The 14,255-nt window shown below is 34.5% G+C and overlaps 1 protein-coding gene across 6 annotated transcripts in view; it reads left to right on the top strand.

Annotated features, from left to right (window-relative positions):
- WDFY3 (WD repeat and FYVE domain containing 3) overlaps positions 1-14,255 on the top strand; it is a 283,768-nt gene that overhangs the window by 184,051 nt on the left and 85,462 nt on the right. For all 6 annotated transcript variants that reach the window (XM_059066368.2, XM_067035987.1, XM_067035985.1 and 3 more), the window contains 7 exons: positions 1,428-1,618; positions 2,711-2,863; positions 6,703-6,776; positions 6,861-7,022; positions 8,608-8,702; positions 11,672-11,792; positions 12,009-12,226. In XM_059066368.2, coding sequence (XP_058922351.1) covers positions 1,428-1,618; positions 2,711-2,863; positions 6,703-6,776; positions 6,861-7,022; positions 8,608-8,702; positions 11,672-11,792; positions 12,009-12,226 — 1,014 coding nt within the window. The remainder of the gene's footprint in view (positions 1-1,427; positions 1,619-2,710; positions 2,864-6,702; positions 6,777-6,860; positions 7,023-8,607; positions 8,703-11,671; positions 11,793-12,008; positions 12,227-14,255) is intronic.

The following is a 14,255-nucleotide window of genomic DNA, read 5'->3' as shown; positions in this document are numbered from 1 at the left end:
CCGCGTTCACTTTCTTCACTTGAGTGTGGTGTTTAAGTTCATATTCGATAGTGCTGACCTGTAATGTTCTTACAATATTTAGAGATTAATGTCAATCCCAAACTCCGGTCAGCTTAAAAAATTATAAACTTTTATAGAATTCCATTAACTTTTCCCCTCTTTTGTCAACACTGATGAGCACTGACTGTATACTTCTACGTAATTTCAAGGTAAAGGTCACGCTACATTTAGGGACAGATGTAAAGACTTGGAAATACTGATGATTGCTATTGTTACATGGTTTGGTGCTGCAGTGGTGACACTTATGGTGCTTTTTATTTGGAAATGAGCTAGAAATAAGAGCTTCAGCGTGTGAGCACTGTGAATCCAACTATAATAAAAGTCAGAGCTGCAGAGCCTCTTACCCAGTGTCTGCTTAGAAAGAATTGATTGTTTTGGTTAGATAGAATTTTGAGACATAACCCAATCAGGCCATCTAAAATTCAGAACTAGCAATTATGTATTTTAATGTGCAAATCAGTACATAATATTGGTTCCTTTTAAAATAAACAAAAGTGTTGTGCTGGTCAGCGTCCTCCATGTTTATCAGGCGATTATTATTATTATAAATTATTATTATTATTATAAGCAGTGTGCACATCTTTTAACTTTTTCTTTTTTGGCTGTGTTGCAGTGATAAAAGTTTCCTTTATGCTAAGGCACATGGTAGTTTTTCTTTTTTTCGATTCAGCAAATATTTACTGAGCACTGCTCTATGTCCTTTGCGAAAATACAGCAGCACTGTGGTATAGTAGAAAGAGCAGTGAATGAAGAGTTCAGAGATTTAGGTTCTAACCCCTGTTCTGTCACTGTGTGGATTTAAGCCAGACATTGAGCTCCATGGATGTCAATTTTCTTATCTACAAACTAGTAATACTGGCCCTAATTACCTTAGAAGGTAGCTTTCAAAATCCAGTGCCATAATATATGAAAGTATTGTGGATACTATAGAGCACACAGAAATATAAAATGCATATTAGCTTTATTTTTTAAAAACTCAATCTTGATCAGTAGGCAAATGACATTCAAACAATGTATTTTTTTTTTTTTTTTTCTTTCGATACACGGGCCTCTCATTGTGGCCTCTCCCGTTGCGGAGCGCAGGCTCCGGACGCGCAGGCTCAGTGGCCACGGCTCATAGGCGCAGCCGCTCCGCGGCATGTGAGATCTTCCCGGACCGGGGCACGAACCCGTGTCCCCTGCATCAGCAGGCGGACTCTCAACCACTGTGCCACCAGGGAAGCCCTAGAATTTTTATTTTAGGATAGAAGGGTTTTTTGTTTTTAGGTATAATTTATAATTAATTAAATATTTCTTAAGATGATTTATTCAGTTCTTGTTTACAGTGGGGAATTTATTTTAATTATTTTTCACTGTCTTTTAATCAGGAGTAAGAACATTTGTTCCTAAGCCTGTTGCCACTACTTTGCAGTACATTGGTGGAGCTGCAGCCATCCTGGGCCTGGTGGCCATGGCTTCTGATGTGGAAGGGCTATATGCAGCAGTCAAGGCCCTGGTTTGTGTGGTCAAGAGTAACCCACTAGCCAGCAAAGAGATGGAAAGAATCAAGGGCTACCAGGTTTGTAACCATAAAGCCTGGTCTTCACTTTACTTTGCATTAAAAATCTTCTAATTTTCATTGTACTTCATGTAGTTTCAAACTCTGGAAGAATAGTATTGTCCAAGTAAACTTTAGAAGTTGGTAGTTTTTATTAAAACTAACATATTTCAAGTGAGAATATAAGATGTTAGTTTGGAGTTATTTTTTTCTGTGGAAACAGGAATTAAATGAAATAGGGTCATATTACCACCTGCTCTAGAGACTGCCAAGTTGGTAATAGATCCAGAGTTCTCCTCCTTAACCCCGTCTCTCCCCTCCACACCCAGTCATCTTTTACTCCCCCCGCCTCCTTACTTACCTAGGGCATGTGAGAGCCACTGTGCGCCATTACTAGTCCTGAAAACGCATGTGGGATTAAAAATATGTTGTGTTCATGTATTTACAATCTCTACTAGGTTTAGGCAGAAAGTTACTTATAAGAAGAGGAACAAGTATTTGGAGCAACATTAAATTCCTCTAGTGTAGATGAAGTACAAATGCCTTCTTCTCTAACTTTAGCCAGTAATTCACTGGTAGTAGATAAGCTGTTTACTGTAGTGTTTTCTGTAGATTTAATTATCTAATTTGATGTTTTGTTTTGCAAAACTTTCAAAATGATAATTGTAGCGTTGTTTATCATGAAAAAATAGGAATAATCTAAACGTTCCAGTAGTATGAGAATGACTAATAATACTATAACCATCTCACATATCATTCAACCTTTTAAAATTATAATTATGGAAACTAGGTTGTAAAAGAAAAAATCCTTTGAATAAAATGTTATGTAGAGAACAAGAGTAGAAAATTGTATACACATGATGGCAACAATTTAAATATTTCTGTGTGAATAGAGTTTATGTAAAAGTGGATATTTTAATAAGAGGATGATGGCATTACCCAGCTTTTCAGATTTTCTCTGATGTTGCGTTGTCATAGTAAACATTTAGAAACCAGCATAGAAGTCTCAGGAATTGCTCTACTCAGGGTTCTCCAGTGTGTGTTTGTGTGTGTATATGTGTGTATACGTATATGATGATTGACCAACAGGCATTTGGTATTGCTTTCTCTTAGTTGCTGGCAATGCTGCTTAAGAAGAAACGTTCCCTTCTTAACAGCCACATTCTCCATCTAACTTTTTCCTTGGTGGGAACTGTTGACAGTGGACACGAGACCTCCATTATTCCAAATTCAACTGCTTTCCAGGATCTCCTTTGTGATTTTGAAGTATGTATATAAACATTAATTGGTAATATATAATCAAGCAACTGATTTCTTATTCTGTATATTGATAGTTAACTGTTGAACAGTTTTGTCTCTAAGATGTGTTTATGTTCTAAAATTTTATGATGCTCATGTTAATGTCATTAGTAAAATATACAAAATAAGGTAGTGATTGGGTTCCTTCTTCTCAAAGATATTCGATTTTACAAGTAGTGTAGATGTGAAATGGTGCAATGCATATGCCTAACTATAGCCAGTTTGCTGTTGCCACTGGCATTACAAGAGGCAAACATTTTCATCAAAAATTTTTGATAGTAACTTTTCCTCAATAAATAGGAGCTAGACCTGAAATTTTGGTTACTAGTAGCTGTATAGGAGAATATTCTTTTCACCAAAATAGCAAAATTTTTATTTCTACTGTCTTATTACCATAACAGCTTCCACTCTGTCCTCTCAAGGCACCACTTAATCTTGCATATCCTTTCTCCATTTCATTTCTTGTTCACAGCACTTTGCAAACTCATCACTGTATAAAATCTCCCCCTGTGAGACTGAAGGCTTTATGCATGCAGAGGTCATGTCTATCTTCATCTTTGTATCCCTACCACCCAGAATGGTGCCTAGGTTTGCTGTGATGTCTGGCCCTCACTCTTCTTCTTTGTAACTCTTATAAGCTCGATTTTGTCAGTTATTTTAAATCCCCAACAAGCAGACTATGTGCCCAAATTGCTTTTCTGAAACTTTATTTGAAAGCTTATTAGCAGCCCTCTTCTAAATAAAAATCCATGGCTTCTACTCAGTTCTCGGTACCCCTAGCCCTCAGCAGCATCTGATGCAGTCCATTTCCCTCTTCTTGCATCTCCTAGTTCTTTAACTAGCTTTTAGGCATCACTCTTCTGGTTCATATATCTTGCTTACTACTTTCCCCATAATTTTCTGGTTATAGAATTTTCATTACTTTGTATAAAAGTGTCCACCTTTGCTGCTTTATCCTTTCCTTTATTTGTTGTTTTCTTTCCTTTAGATTCTCACCCAGTCCCACAGCCTCATTTCTACAGAGGTGACTCACAACCTAAGTCTTTAGCTTGATATCTGAATTCCAGGCTTATTTCTAACTTCTTCCTCAACATTTCCATTTTTATATCCCAGCAACACCTACGCCGAACTTAACATCCTTCCCCAAGTTAGTGCTTCCTTTTAACTTCTGTTTCTATTAATAGCACCACCATTGCCCCATTCACTGAGGCTTGAAATTGAAAAATCAGCTTCCTCCTTCCTCACTGTTTATAAACAGCCCATATTAAGTCATATAGATTCTGCTTCCACATTTCATGTAATCTGTGTTTTCTCTTTTTCCTGCTACATCCTAATCTAAGCCCTAATCAATTCTATTCTTACTAAAATAATGATCAGTTCTTTCTCTCTTTTCTCAATCTCTCCTATATTTTTTAACCTCATTCTTTCTAAGATATAATCATATATCTTATTAAAAAACTTTCAGTGCTTTTTCTTTCCTACACAATAAAATACACATTTCTCAGCCTGATATGCAAAGTTCTGATACACAGACCTCTCATTCTGTTAGAAAATAATTATCAAATATGTTTGAGCCAAGCACTGTATTAGGTGCTAAGGATGTGAAAATAAAAGATAGAGTCCATGCCTCTAGGCATTTAGTGCATTAGAAGAGAAAAGCAGAGAGACAATAAAAATTTTGTGAAAGCACAGAGATAAAGGTATGCAGAGAGGATTATGAGAGTACTAAGGAGACCTACTTAATAAGCCTAGCTTTGTATACATCTGGTAATTGACACATTATCTTTAGTTTCAGATTTCTGACTGAAATTCAATATATAAACATCAGAAATTTAGTTGCTTGACAAATTTTGGCTTCATTTTATAGTACTCTGCTCCCTTTGTGGCTTCATATGGCATTCCTAATAACCCCAAACTGTAGTGGTCAATAAATACTTAATTTACCCTATTTTTAGAACAGCTATTTGACAATATAAGTAAAATAATTGTAATAGCATCCAAGCATTTTCTTTTTAAATGGTTCTTCTAGAATTTGCAATATACATGTGTAACAATTCAGTGTGTCTTCAAAGTACATTATACCACTTCACCTATAGTGTAAAAACCTTGTGATGGTACCCTTCCATTTCTCCCTTCCTGTCCTTTGTGCCATTGTTGTCATACATTTTACTTCTGTATGTTTATAATCCCCACAATGTTTGTATTATTTTTGCTTTAAATAGTCGATTATCTTTTAAAGGCATTAAAAAATGGTTATAGTCACCCACATAGTATATGCAGCAAATAGTATTTATGGCATTCTTTATTCCTTTGTGTAGACCCAGATTTCCATCTTGTAATGGAATGATATGTCTGCCTGAAGAACTTGCTGTAACATTTCTTGTAGTGCAGGTTTACTGGTGATAAATTGTCCCATCTGAATAAGTATTTTTCCTTCTTTTTTGAAGGATATTTTTGCATAGAATAGAATTCTAGTTGATGATTCTTATTCTTTTCATACTTTAAAATTGTCAGTTATTCCCTTGTCTTTATGTTTCTTCTGCCTGGGGTTTGTTGACATTTTGAAGTTGGTGAGTTTGTCATTTTTATCAAATGGGAAATATTTTAGCCATCATTTCTTCAGCTGTTTTCCCTGGTCGACATCCGCACCCCTCCAGCGCCACCACTCACACACACCTGTTTTGGACTGCAGTTACATATATCTTAGGTTCCTGGCTGTTGTCCCACAAGTCACTAATACTCTGTCTAGTCATTTATTTTCAGTATTTTTTTCTCATGCTTCATTTTGAATAGTTTCTGTTGTTATGTCTTTAAGTCTACCGAACTTTTTTCTGCAGTGTCTAATCCTCTGTTAGTCCCATCCAGTATGTTTTTCATTTTGAATATTTTATTTCTCATCTGTAGAAGTTCATTTTGGATCTTGGTTATTTTCTGTTTCTCTCCTCATCATTTTCATATTTTTTGTTACATTCTTTAGCTTATGGAGCATATTTAATAGCTTTTTAAAGGTCTCAATAATTCTATCATCTCTGTCATTTCTGGGCCTATTTATAATGATTGGGTTTTTTCTCCTACTTATGGCTCATATTTTCCTTTTTTTTTTTTTGCATTCTTGGGAACTTGATTGGATGCTAAATTTTACATTGTTGAATGCTAAATTTTGTTTTATTCTTTTAAAGAGTATTAAACTTTGCTCTAGTATTGCAATTATCTTGATTCTTTTGAGGCATGCTTTTAAGCTTTGTTAGGGTGGACTTTGATTATCTTTAGTGGTAATTTAGCCCCTCTACTAAGGTATTACACTTCTGAGACCTCTATCCAACCTTCCCATGTATTATGAAGTCTCTGTACTGGCTGGTGGGAGTGCAAAGTAGTTTCAGCCCTTTGTGAGTTTTAGGAATGGTTTGCTGTGCCAGTTTGCAGTGGTTATTTCTAGTTTTGGACCCACACAGGATTCCTGTCATTCAGTTTTTATATTCCGTATTCATTCTATTCAGTATATTGTATTCAGTATTCACTAATAGTATTCAGTCATTGATTCCAGAGAAATTTTCTATAGATCTTGCCTTTCTAGTTGTTTACTCTAGGAGGGTAATTTCCACAGCAATTATCTCTGTATGAACAGAACCAGAATTCCTATATACAGGCAGTTTTAAAGGGCTACAATACATAAAAACTAATAAAGTGGTTATATTCAATTAATTATCTAAGTGAAATAAGTTTTATGTGCTGCATTTGCGCTTATTGGATTGGGACTTGGGGTATTTTTAACCCTAAATATACCACTGTTCTTTATTTTATTATAGGTCTGGCTCCATGCACCGTATGAACTTCATCTTTCCTTATTTGAACACTTTATTGAATTGCTCACAGAGTCCAGGTATTACTTGATACCTAAATTGTTAGCTGTTCAGTTATAGAAGATATACAGTGTACAGTGTATAAAATCTTCTTTCTCTTATAGTGAAGCTTCAAAGAATGCCAAGTTGATGAGGGAATTCCAGCTAATCCCAAAGCTACTACTGACTCTTCGAGATGTGTCTTTATCCCAGCCTACCATTGCTGCTATTAGTAACGTGCTGAGCTTCTTACTGCAAGGTTTTCCCAACAGCAATGATCTGCTCAGGTAGTGAAAACTTCTGTATTTGTTTGTTGGTTAACTAAAAGTACCAACGAGGTTAAGATGATTGAGATGAACGTAATTGGTTCCTACGCCTAGGTAACACGTGTAAAGTTAATACTATTCAAGATATTTGTAAGGCATGGAAAACATGAATGTATCTTGCAAAGCCAGTTGTTGCCACTAGTGAATAATAGAATTCTGGTGAGAAAAGTTGATAAAATTATCCCAGTGAGGCTGATTGTCCTGGTCATAAAAATGTTCAGTGTAGGGCTTCCCTGGTGGCGCAGTGATTGGGAGTCCGCCTGCCGATGCAGGGGACATGGGTTCGTGCTCCGGTCCGGGAAGATCCCACATGCCGCGGAGCAGCTGGGCCCGTGAGCCATGGCCGCTGAGCCTGCGTGTACAGAGCCTGCGCGCCGCAATGGGAGAGGCCACAGCAGTGAGAGGCCCACATACCGCAAAAAAAAAAAAAAAAAATGTTCAGTGTAGGAATTCTTGGTCCACAGCCCTCTTCTCCAAGCCTTGCTACTTCTCAAGTGTACATGCAGAAGCACATATGCACATACACGTACACCCAAAGTGGACATGCCATGTCTTTTGTATTTGTTCTCTATCACCCAAACTGCTGGTGGTATTTTATTGTTGTATATTCAGACCTTTCATATGAGTATTATTTTGCTGCCAATGTGAAATATGGCTTAAGGCATATTTATGGAGTGTATGTAGAACTGTTCTAATAGGCACATGATAATTCTCATCTTGCCTGAAAATGGAAGGAAAAAAACTACCTAGGATATTTTCCAAGTAGAGAACTGCTTAAATTAGACTTAATCACTGCTTGTCACATAATTGCTCAGGTATCACAGGTGAAATCACATTATTGCTAGAGTATTCCCAGTAAACTAATCTCTAATTGGTGTAGCACATAAATCACTCATTTTATATACAGTTATCTTGAAAGCATTTTTTTAACTTGGTGACAGATTTAAAAGTGGAGTTTAAAAATTATTTTGGAGCTTGTTATTATTATTAACAATATTTATTTAGGTCTTATCCTGGTGTTATGATGATCACTTTGCTGAAATTATCACTGAAACCTATCAAGGCTTTTATTTTTCTCTACATTACAAATTAAGAAATTAAAGCCCAGAGAGGTTAAGCTACTTGCCCCAAGTAACATGATTAAAAACTGATAGAGCTAGGATTTTAATCTTACCTGTGTTTCCAAAACCCAAGTACTTAACTACTAGGCTACAGTAGATCCATATAGATAGTGTTAGGACATTTTAATTTGGATCATACCATTTGGTTTTTGAAATTTAGATTAGTGCATTAAAGGATTCATATTTCTGATGAAGTATATTTTTCCCTATACGTATTTTAAAGCATTATAGCATATATAATGTTAATTGCAACAGTTCGAGGGGAAGCAAATGAAATACAATCATGTGAGGTCTGTAAAAGATTAGTTAAAATAAGAAGTACTATTTTGGTTTCCATTTCTTTTTGTTTCTTAGTGTTTTGTTGTTTGTTTTGGAGAGAGGAAAAAAAAAAAAAATCTATAACCTCTTTTTTCTTGTATTTAAAGGTTTGGCCAGTTTATTTCTTCTACTTTACCAACCTTTGCAGTTTGTGAAAAATTTGTGGTTATGGAAATAAACCATGAAGAGAAGCCTGACACTGGTGAGTCAATTCTGGAGCTTGGAACCTAATAACTATACCCTGTTTTCTTCTGACACAAGTTAGACCTGAATTATATGTGACACTGTTATATTACTTTTCTCCTTACATTACTTTTTTTGGTCTTTCACAGATGTATTTGTCTTAGACCAAGCCTCTACGATATGCAGAAGTACAGAATTACCTACAAATTGAATAGGGTGTGAATTTACTTTAAAAATAAAATCTTTCTTATTTTTACAGGATTTATAGCAATGTTCCTTTAAATAGTAAACTCTTCCAGTTAATTTTTGAACATTATTTTTTTTAATTTATGTAAAACTCTTCAGAAACATCGATTCTTGCTAAAGTGAATTGTATCTATATTGAGGTTATTTTTATTTCCCTGTTAAATATTTAATAGTCATTGAGGGAAAGAACATTTTACTAGAATCACTTTATGTAAGTGTAGAATAAAATTCTCTTAAGTTGTAGTTCCTGGGCCCATGACAACCACTTTAAAAAAAAAAAAAAAAACCTTTCTTCCCTTGAAGCATATTTTTCTCTTGTTAGAATGTATTTTTCCAGTTGTGTATTCTAGAGCAGGAGATTTGCTTGGAAAACATCAAAAGGACCTTTAGATTAACCTGTAATTAAATTCACAATATTTTATATTTGTTCAGCATTATTTACATTATCCTGTTACATTATTCTAAAATTATGTCACATAAATGATTTCCTTTAAAACTCTTACAACCCTGTCCATCTGGGAGTTCTCTTCCACATTGGCTGTATCAGTCAGAGCACAGCCTCTCTGGTGCTTCATGAATAAGAAGAGAAAGTGGTGTAATTATGTTTTTCAAAGGTGAAACAGAGATTTGAGAGGCTGACTTCTACAAATCATAGAGCAGAATATAAGGCCAGTAACCACTTACTTCCTACCTTTTGGAAGAATGTTGATATTTCTTTGGTGAAGCAAATTAGCAGTGGGTGAGAAGCATATAGATCAAATCAATGGATAACACTTATTTAGTGCTAATATTTGCCAGGCACTGTTAAGTGCTCTATATAATCTTACAGCAGTTCTATGAGATTGGTCCTGTTTTTATCACAGTTTTACAAAAAGTGAGGACACTGAGGCCCAGAAAGTTTAAGAGAAACTTACCTGAGATCATAGCACTGCATTTGAACTCAGGTAGTCCAAACCAACACTCTAACCACTGCACTATTCTACCATATACAAAGATTATTTCTAAGTTCTGAATTAATATAAGCCAAGTAAATAGGAATTAAAAAGGGAAGTCCTGGGACTTCCCTGGTGGTCCAGTGGTTAAGACTCCACACTTCCACTGCAGGGGGATAGGGTTCGATCCCTGGTTGGTGAGCTAAGATCCTACATGCCGTGCCATGCGGCCAAAAAATAAATAAATAGGAAAGTCCTTTTAAAATCTTTGGAACTGTATAACATGTTTATTTCAAGTACATTTAAAAAAAGATATGGGAAAAATATTTCTCTAGTCTCCATATTTCTTGCTGGCCATTGAATTCAATAACTACAACTAGTGCTGTAAACTTTTTTTGACAAGAGCACAGTGGATGTATAAATTAGGAAAATTTTCTCTTGATCTGCCAAGTTGATTAGACTAGTCTTCTCCTCATCAATTTATTGCCATTTGAAAGAATAGAGAAAGAAGTATATTGCTGGTCTTGTTCCTATATGACCTTGATTGTTTAATTGTGTGGACTGGACCGTCTTAAGTATAACAGGATGTTCCAAAAATTTAAAACCACAGTTTTTTCTTTGATGTAGCTTACATAGTATTCAGGATACACCTGCCGAAAAAATGGCTTGAATAATGCTGAATGGTGATATTATAATTAATGCAAAATAAAATAAATTGCATGAAAGGACAGTGCAATGTGGAGTAAAGCATCAGTTCCAGTGGAAAGAAGTTAACCTGGAAATTTCTTTCAGAGTTAATTGTTTTAAACTGTATTTGAAAATTAGCGGGACATAACTGACAGTGAAAAAAATAGGCATAAAAATTAAGGAGAATTCTTAATTTCCATGTGGATTGTAACTTTATTGAAAGGAAGTAATTCGTTTGTCAATTTAGGTTGTCCATTCCATTTGTCAACAAGGCAATTTGTAAATTACCAGTCCTATCTATGCCTGTTACCCAGGGAGGGAATCTTGAGTTCCCCTTGGTAAGCTTAAAGCACCCTTCCCAATGATTAAGGCACTAAGTTAGCATTTTAAAAGATACTATTTAAAAGTAAAAATAGTCCCTTCCCCAAACAAGTAAAAGCATATAACCATGGTCATTAAACTTTAGCCTGAGTGAGCTTCAGTTATAGAATAAAGGAAAGAAAGCATCTGGATTGTGACTTATTAACCCCGAGCTTAGTGGCAGAGCTGGGCCTGCAACACTAGGCTATTGATCCCAGTCCCTTGTGCTTCCAGTACTCTCCATTGAGAATCGTAAGCTTTCTGTCTTCCTTCCTTTCTTCCCCAAGTTCTCCTGTGCATTTGTGTGCCTTTCCCTCTTGTCTTTGCTATTTAATTCTCACTTTACTTTATGTATTATAATTATTGAATAATTTATGCTTCCTCTTTTCATTTTTAAATTTGGAAATATTAACCATTTAAGTCCTTCAAAAAGACTAGAAATTAAGGGTTTGCATTGTTATTTTTGTTCGTGTGATCCTTGTTTGATTACTTTACCCCTGTTGGTAGGAGAAGGGAATATTAATATAAAAAGGGTTCACAGTCTTTATTATCACTTGTTTAGATAGTGTCTTAAGTAAATGAACAGTTTTCAGGATTCTAAAGAGAAATGTTGGACCCTTTTTCTTGTTCACTTGAGTGGAAAGTACTCCTAGAGAAAATGTTTTCTGAGAGATGTGTTTCAGTGAGATTTCCTAGAACAGCGTTGGATATTTTATCCCAGTTTATCAGCTAGGGCAATTTAATGTATTTATTTTCGTTGTAGGAACTGAAGAAGAGTTTGGAGGTCTTGTATCTGCCAATCTTATACTTTTGAGGAACAGACTTCTAGATATCTTACTAAAACTGGTTTACACATCTAAAGAAAAGACAAGCATTAATTTGCAGTAAGTAAAATCTTTTGAGCATTGATGGTAATAGTTGCTACTACTAGTTAATTCATGGTAGACAAAAGAAAGATTTGCCACTGACTTTCAATAGATTTTTTTTACATCCTGATATTTATCGTATCTCAAGAATGAAACTAGTCTTATTTTTTTTATTTGAAATCATAATCCTTTAAATTAATGTTTGTGTTGTTTAATCCATCTATCTTTGAATAGAGCTTGCGAAGAGCTGGTCAGGACACTGGGTTTTGACTGGATTATGATGTTTATGGAAGAACACTTGCATTCCACCACAGTTACAGCAGCCATGAGGATTCTTGTCGTCCTACTGAGTAATCAGTCTATTCTCATCAAGTTCAAGGAAGGACTCAGTGGTGGAGGGTGGCTGGAACAGACAGATTCTGTCTTAACCAATAAGATCGGGACTGTATTAGGTATGGGACTTTACAGTTGGCTGCTTTGAAATAAGCTGTTGTGTTTTGCTTTTAAATCTTATGTAAGCTTATACTCTTCAGTCTGTCTAACAACCATTGAGTCATGAATTTTAATGAATGATAGAGTAAAAAGCATAAAAAGTTTCAAATTTGGCTTTTTTAATTGCAAATCAAACTGAAGTCAGAGACAGGATATTAAGATGTGAAAACTCAAGTAAATTTCTTATGATTTCTTTTTGTTGTATAGTCCCCTTTCTGATCTATAAATAATTTGCAGATTATCAGAACTGAATTAATAACAATATTTTGAGTGTTTATTCTGTACCAGTTACAAACACTTTTCAGTTTCACAATAACATTTCATTTTCACAGTAACACTGTGATATATAAATACCCATTTTACAGATGAGAAAGTCAAGGCATGGGGTGAAGTCACTTGTCAGGTTAGAAGTGTCAAAACCTGGATCCAGGTCGCTCAATCCAAAACCCATGCTTTTAATAGTTATGTTATATTGCCACACAAAGATTTAAGCTCATTGAAGTTTCAGCCAAAGCTCCTTATTCTCTGCTCACTGGATCTATGCTGTTTTCAACACAGAACTGAGCATTTAAACAATATTAGAAAATTACAGTTCCCTGTGTTAGATTTATTTGAACTGGTATATATTTCTGTTCATATTAATGATCTTATTTTGTAAAATATATATTTAAGATAATGTTTTTATTGAAAATTTTAGTCATTCAGTTCTTAAAGTATTTTTAAAATATATTTCTCTTTATAACATTACAGTTTAAAATCATATATAATTGTATTCTGCAATAAGCATTAAGAATAAATATTTACCCTGTCAGGTAGAAAAATTAGGGATCAGAATTTAATATGTAATTTATCTGTTAAAAAAAATGTTCAAGTATCAATGCCTAGGTGCAACCTACACTACTTTGTCAAATGTTAAAGCAAATGGTGGGAAGATAGAGCTTACACCATAGGATTATTTTATTGTTATTTCACATGTGAAAAACATCTCAAGGAACATTGTGATGAAGAAAGAAATTCACTGTGAAATGATTTCTCAAGAAAATTATCTGCTTTAAAATATGCATTTTAAATTATTATCATTATAGAGTCTTTTATGATCTGGAAAATAGATTGCTGTTTTGCATTGACTCTGGGAGAAGGATAGAGCCAACAGTGTCATAAATAGTTTCATAGCAAGAAATTTAGCTTTTTGACCTTAATAGTAGCTAGTAGCTACTAAGAGAATAAACAGTGAAAGGCACAATTCAGTGTGAGTTCAGAGAATGTAAGAGTTTTAAATGCTAATTGACAGCACTGCTTCTCACTGAAGGCCAAAATAATTCCTGAGTTTCACCTAGGACTTTGCAGTTTGCAAAATTATTTAACATATGTCATCTCACTTGCCTTTAGGATTACAGACACGGGTGTGTGTATTTTATGGTATATAAGATATATTATAGGAAATAAACCTAATGAGTATACATTAAGAATTAATTTCTTTCTAATTAGGAAAATAATACTGTTAAATACATAAGGTTCCTGCATCAGACAGTAATATGTCTGAGTATCTGTCTTCTGATGGTCAGTTCTGCTCTCTTTTCTGTCCTACATCACTTCAGTAATATCAGGAAAAGGTGCTTTTAATTTATCTGACCTACCTGACTTCATGTCTTAGAATTTATTTGTGCTTCATTGATACCTACTTGTACATTGCATATGCTGCTTTGGTTCTAAAAGAGAAATCTAGGTATTTAAGTTTAATTTAAATTTGATTCAATTTAATATAATTTCCCCTGAATATCTATCTGTTACATACATACTTGTGTATATATACGGATATATATCTATATCTACATATATATAGATATATCATCTCATTTGATTCTATTTCTCTTTGATCTGATGAACAACCTAAAGTTTTTGAATGTTTTATTCATATTTCTTAGTTTTTTGTCAGATTTTTCTTTATAAAAATACCTTCCATGTAGCTGTAACTTGAATCTAAATTAA

The sequence above is a fragment of the Kogia breviceps genome, chromosome 6 (genome assembly GCF_026419965.1).
Source record: "Kogia breviceps isolate mKogBre1 chromosome 6, mKogBre1 haplotype 1, whole genome shotgun sequence".
Taxonomy (NCBI): domain Eukaryota; kingdom Metazoa; phylum Chordata; class Mammalia; order Artiodactyla; family Physeteridae; genus Kogia; species Kogia breviceps.
The sequence above is the reverse complement of the archived record's forward strand: the minus strand, read 5'-3'. Positions and strand labels throughout refer to the sequence as shown.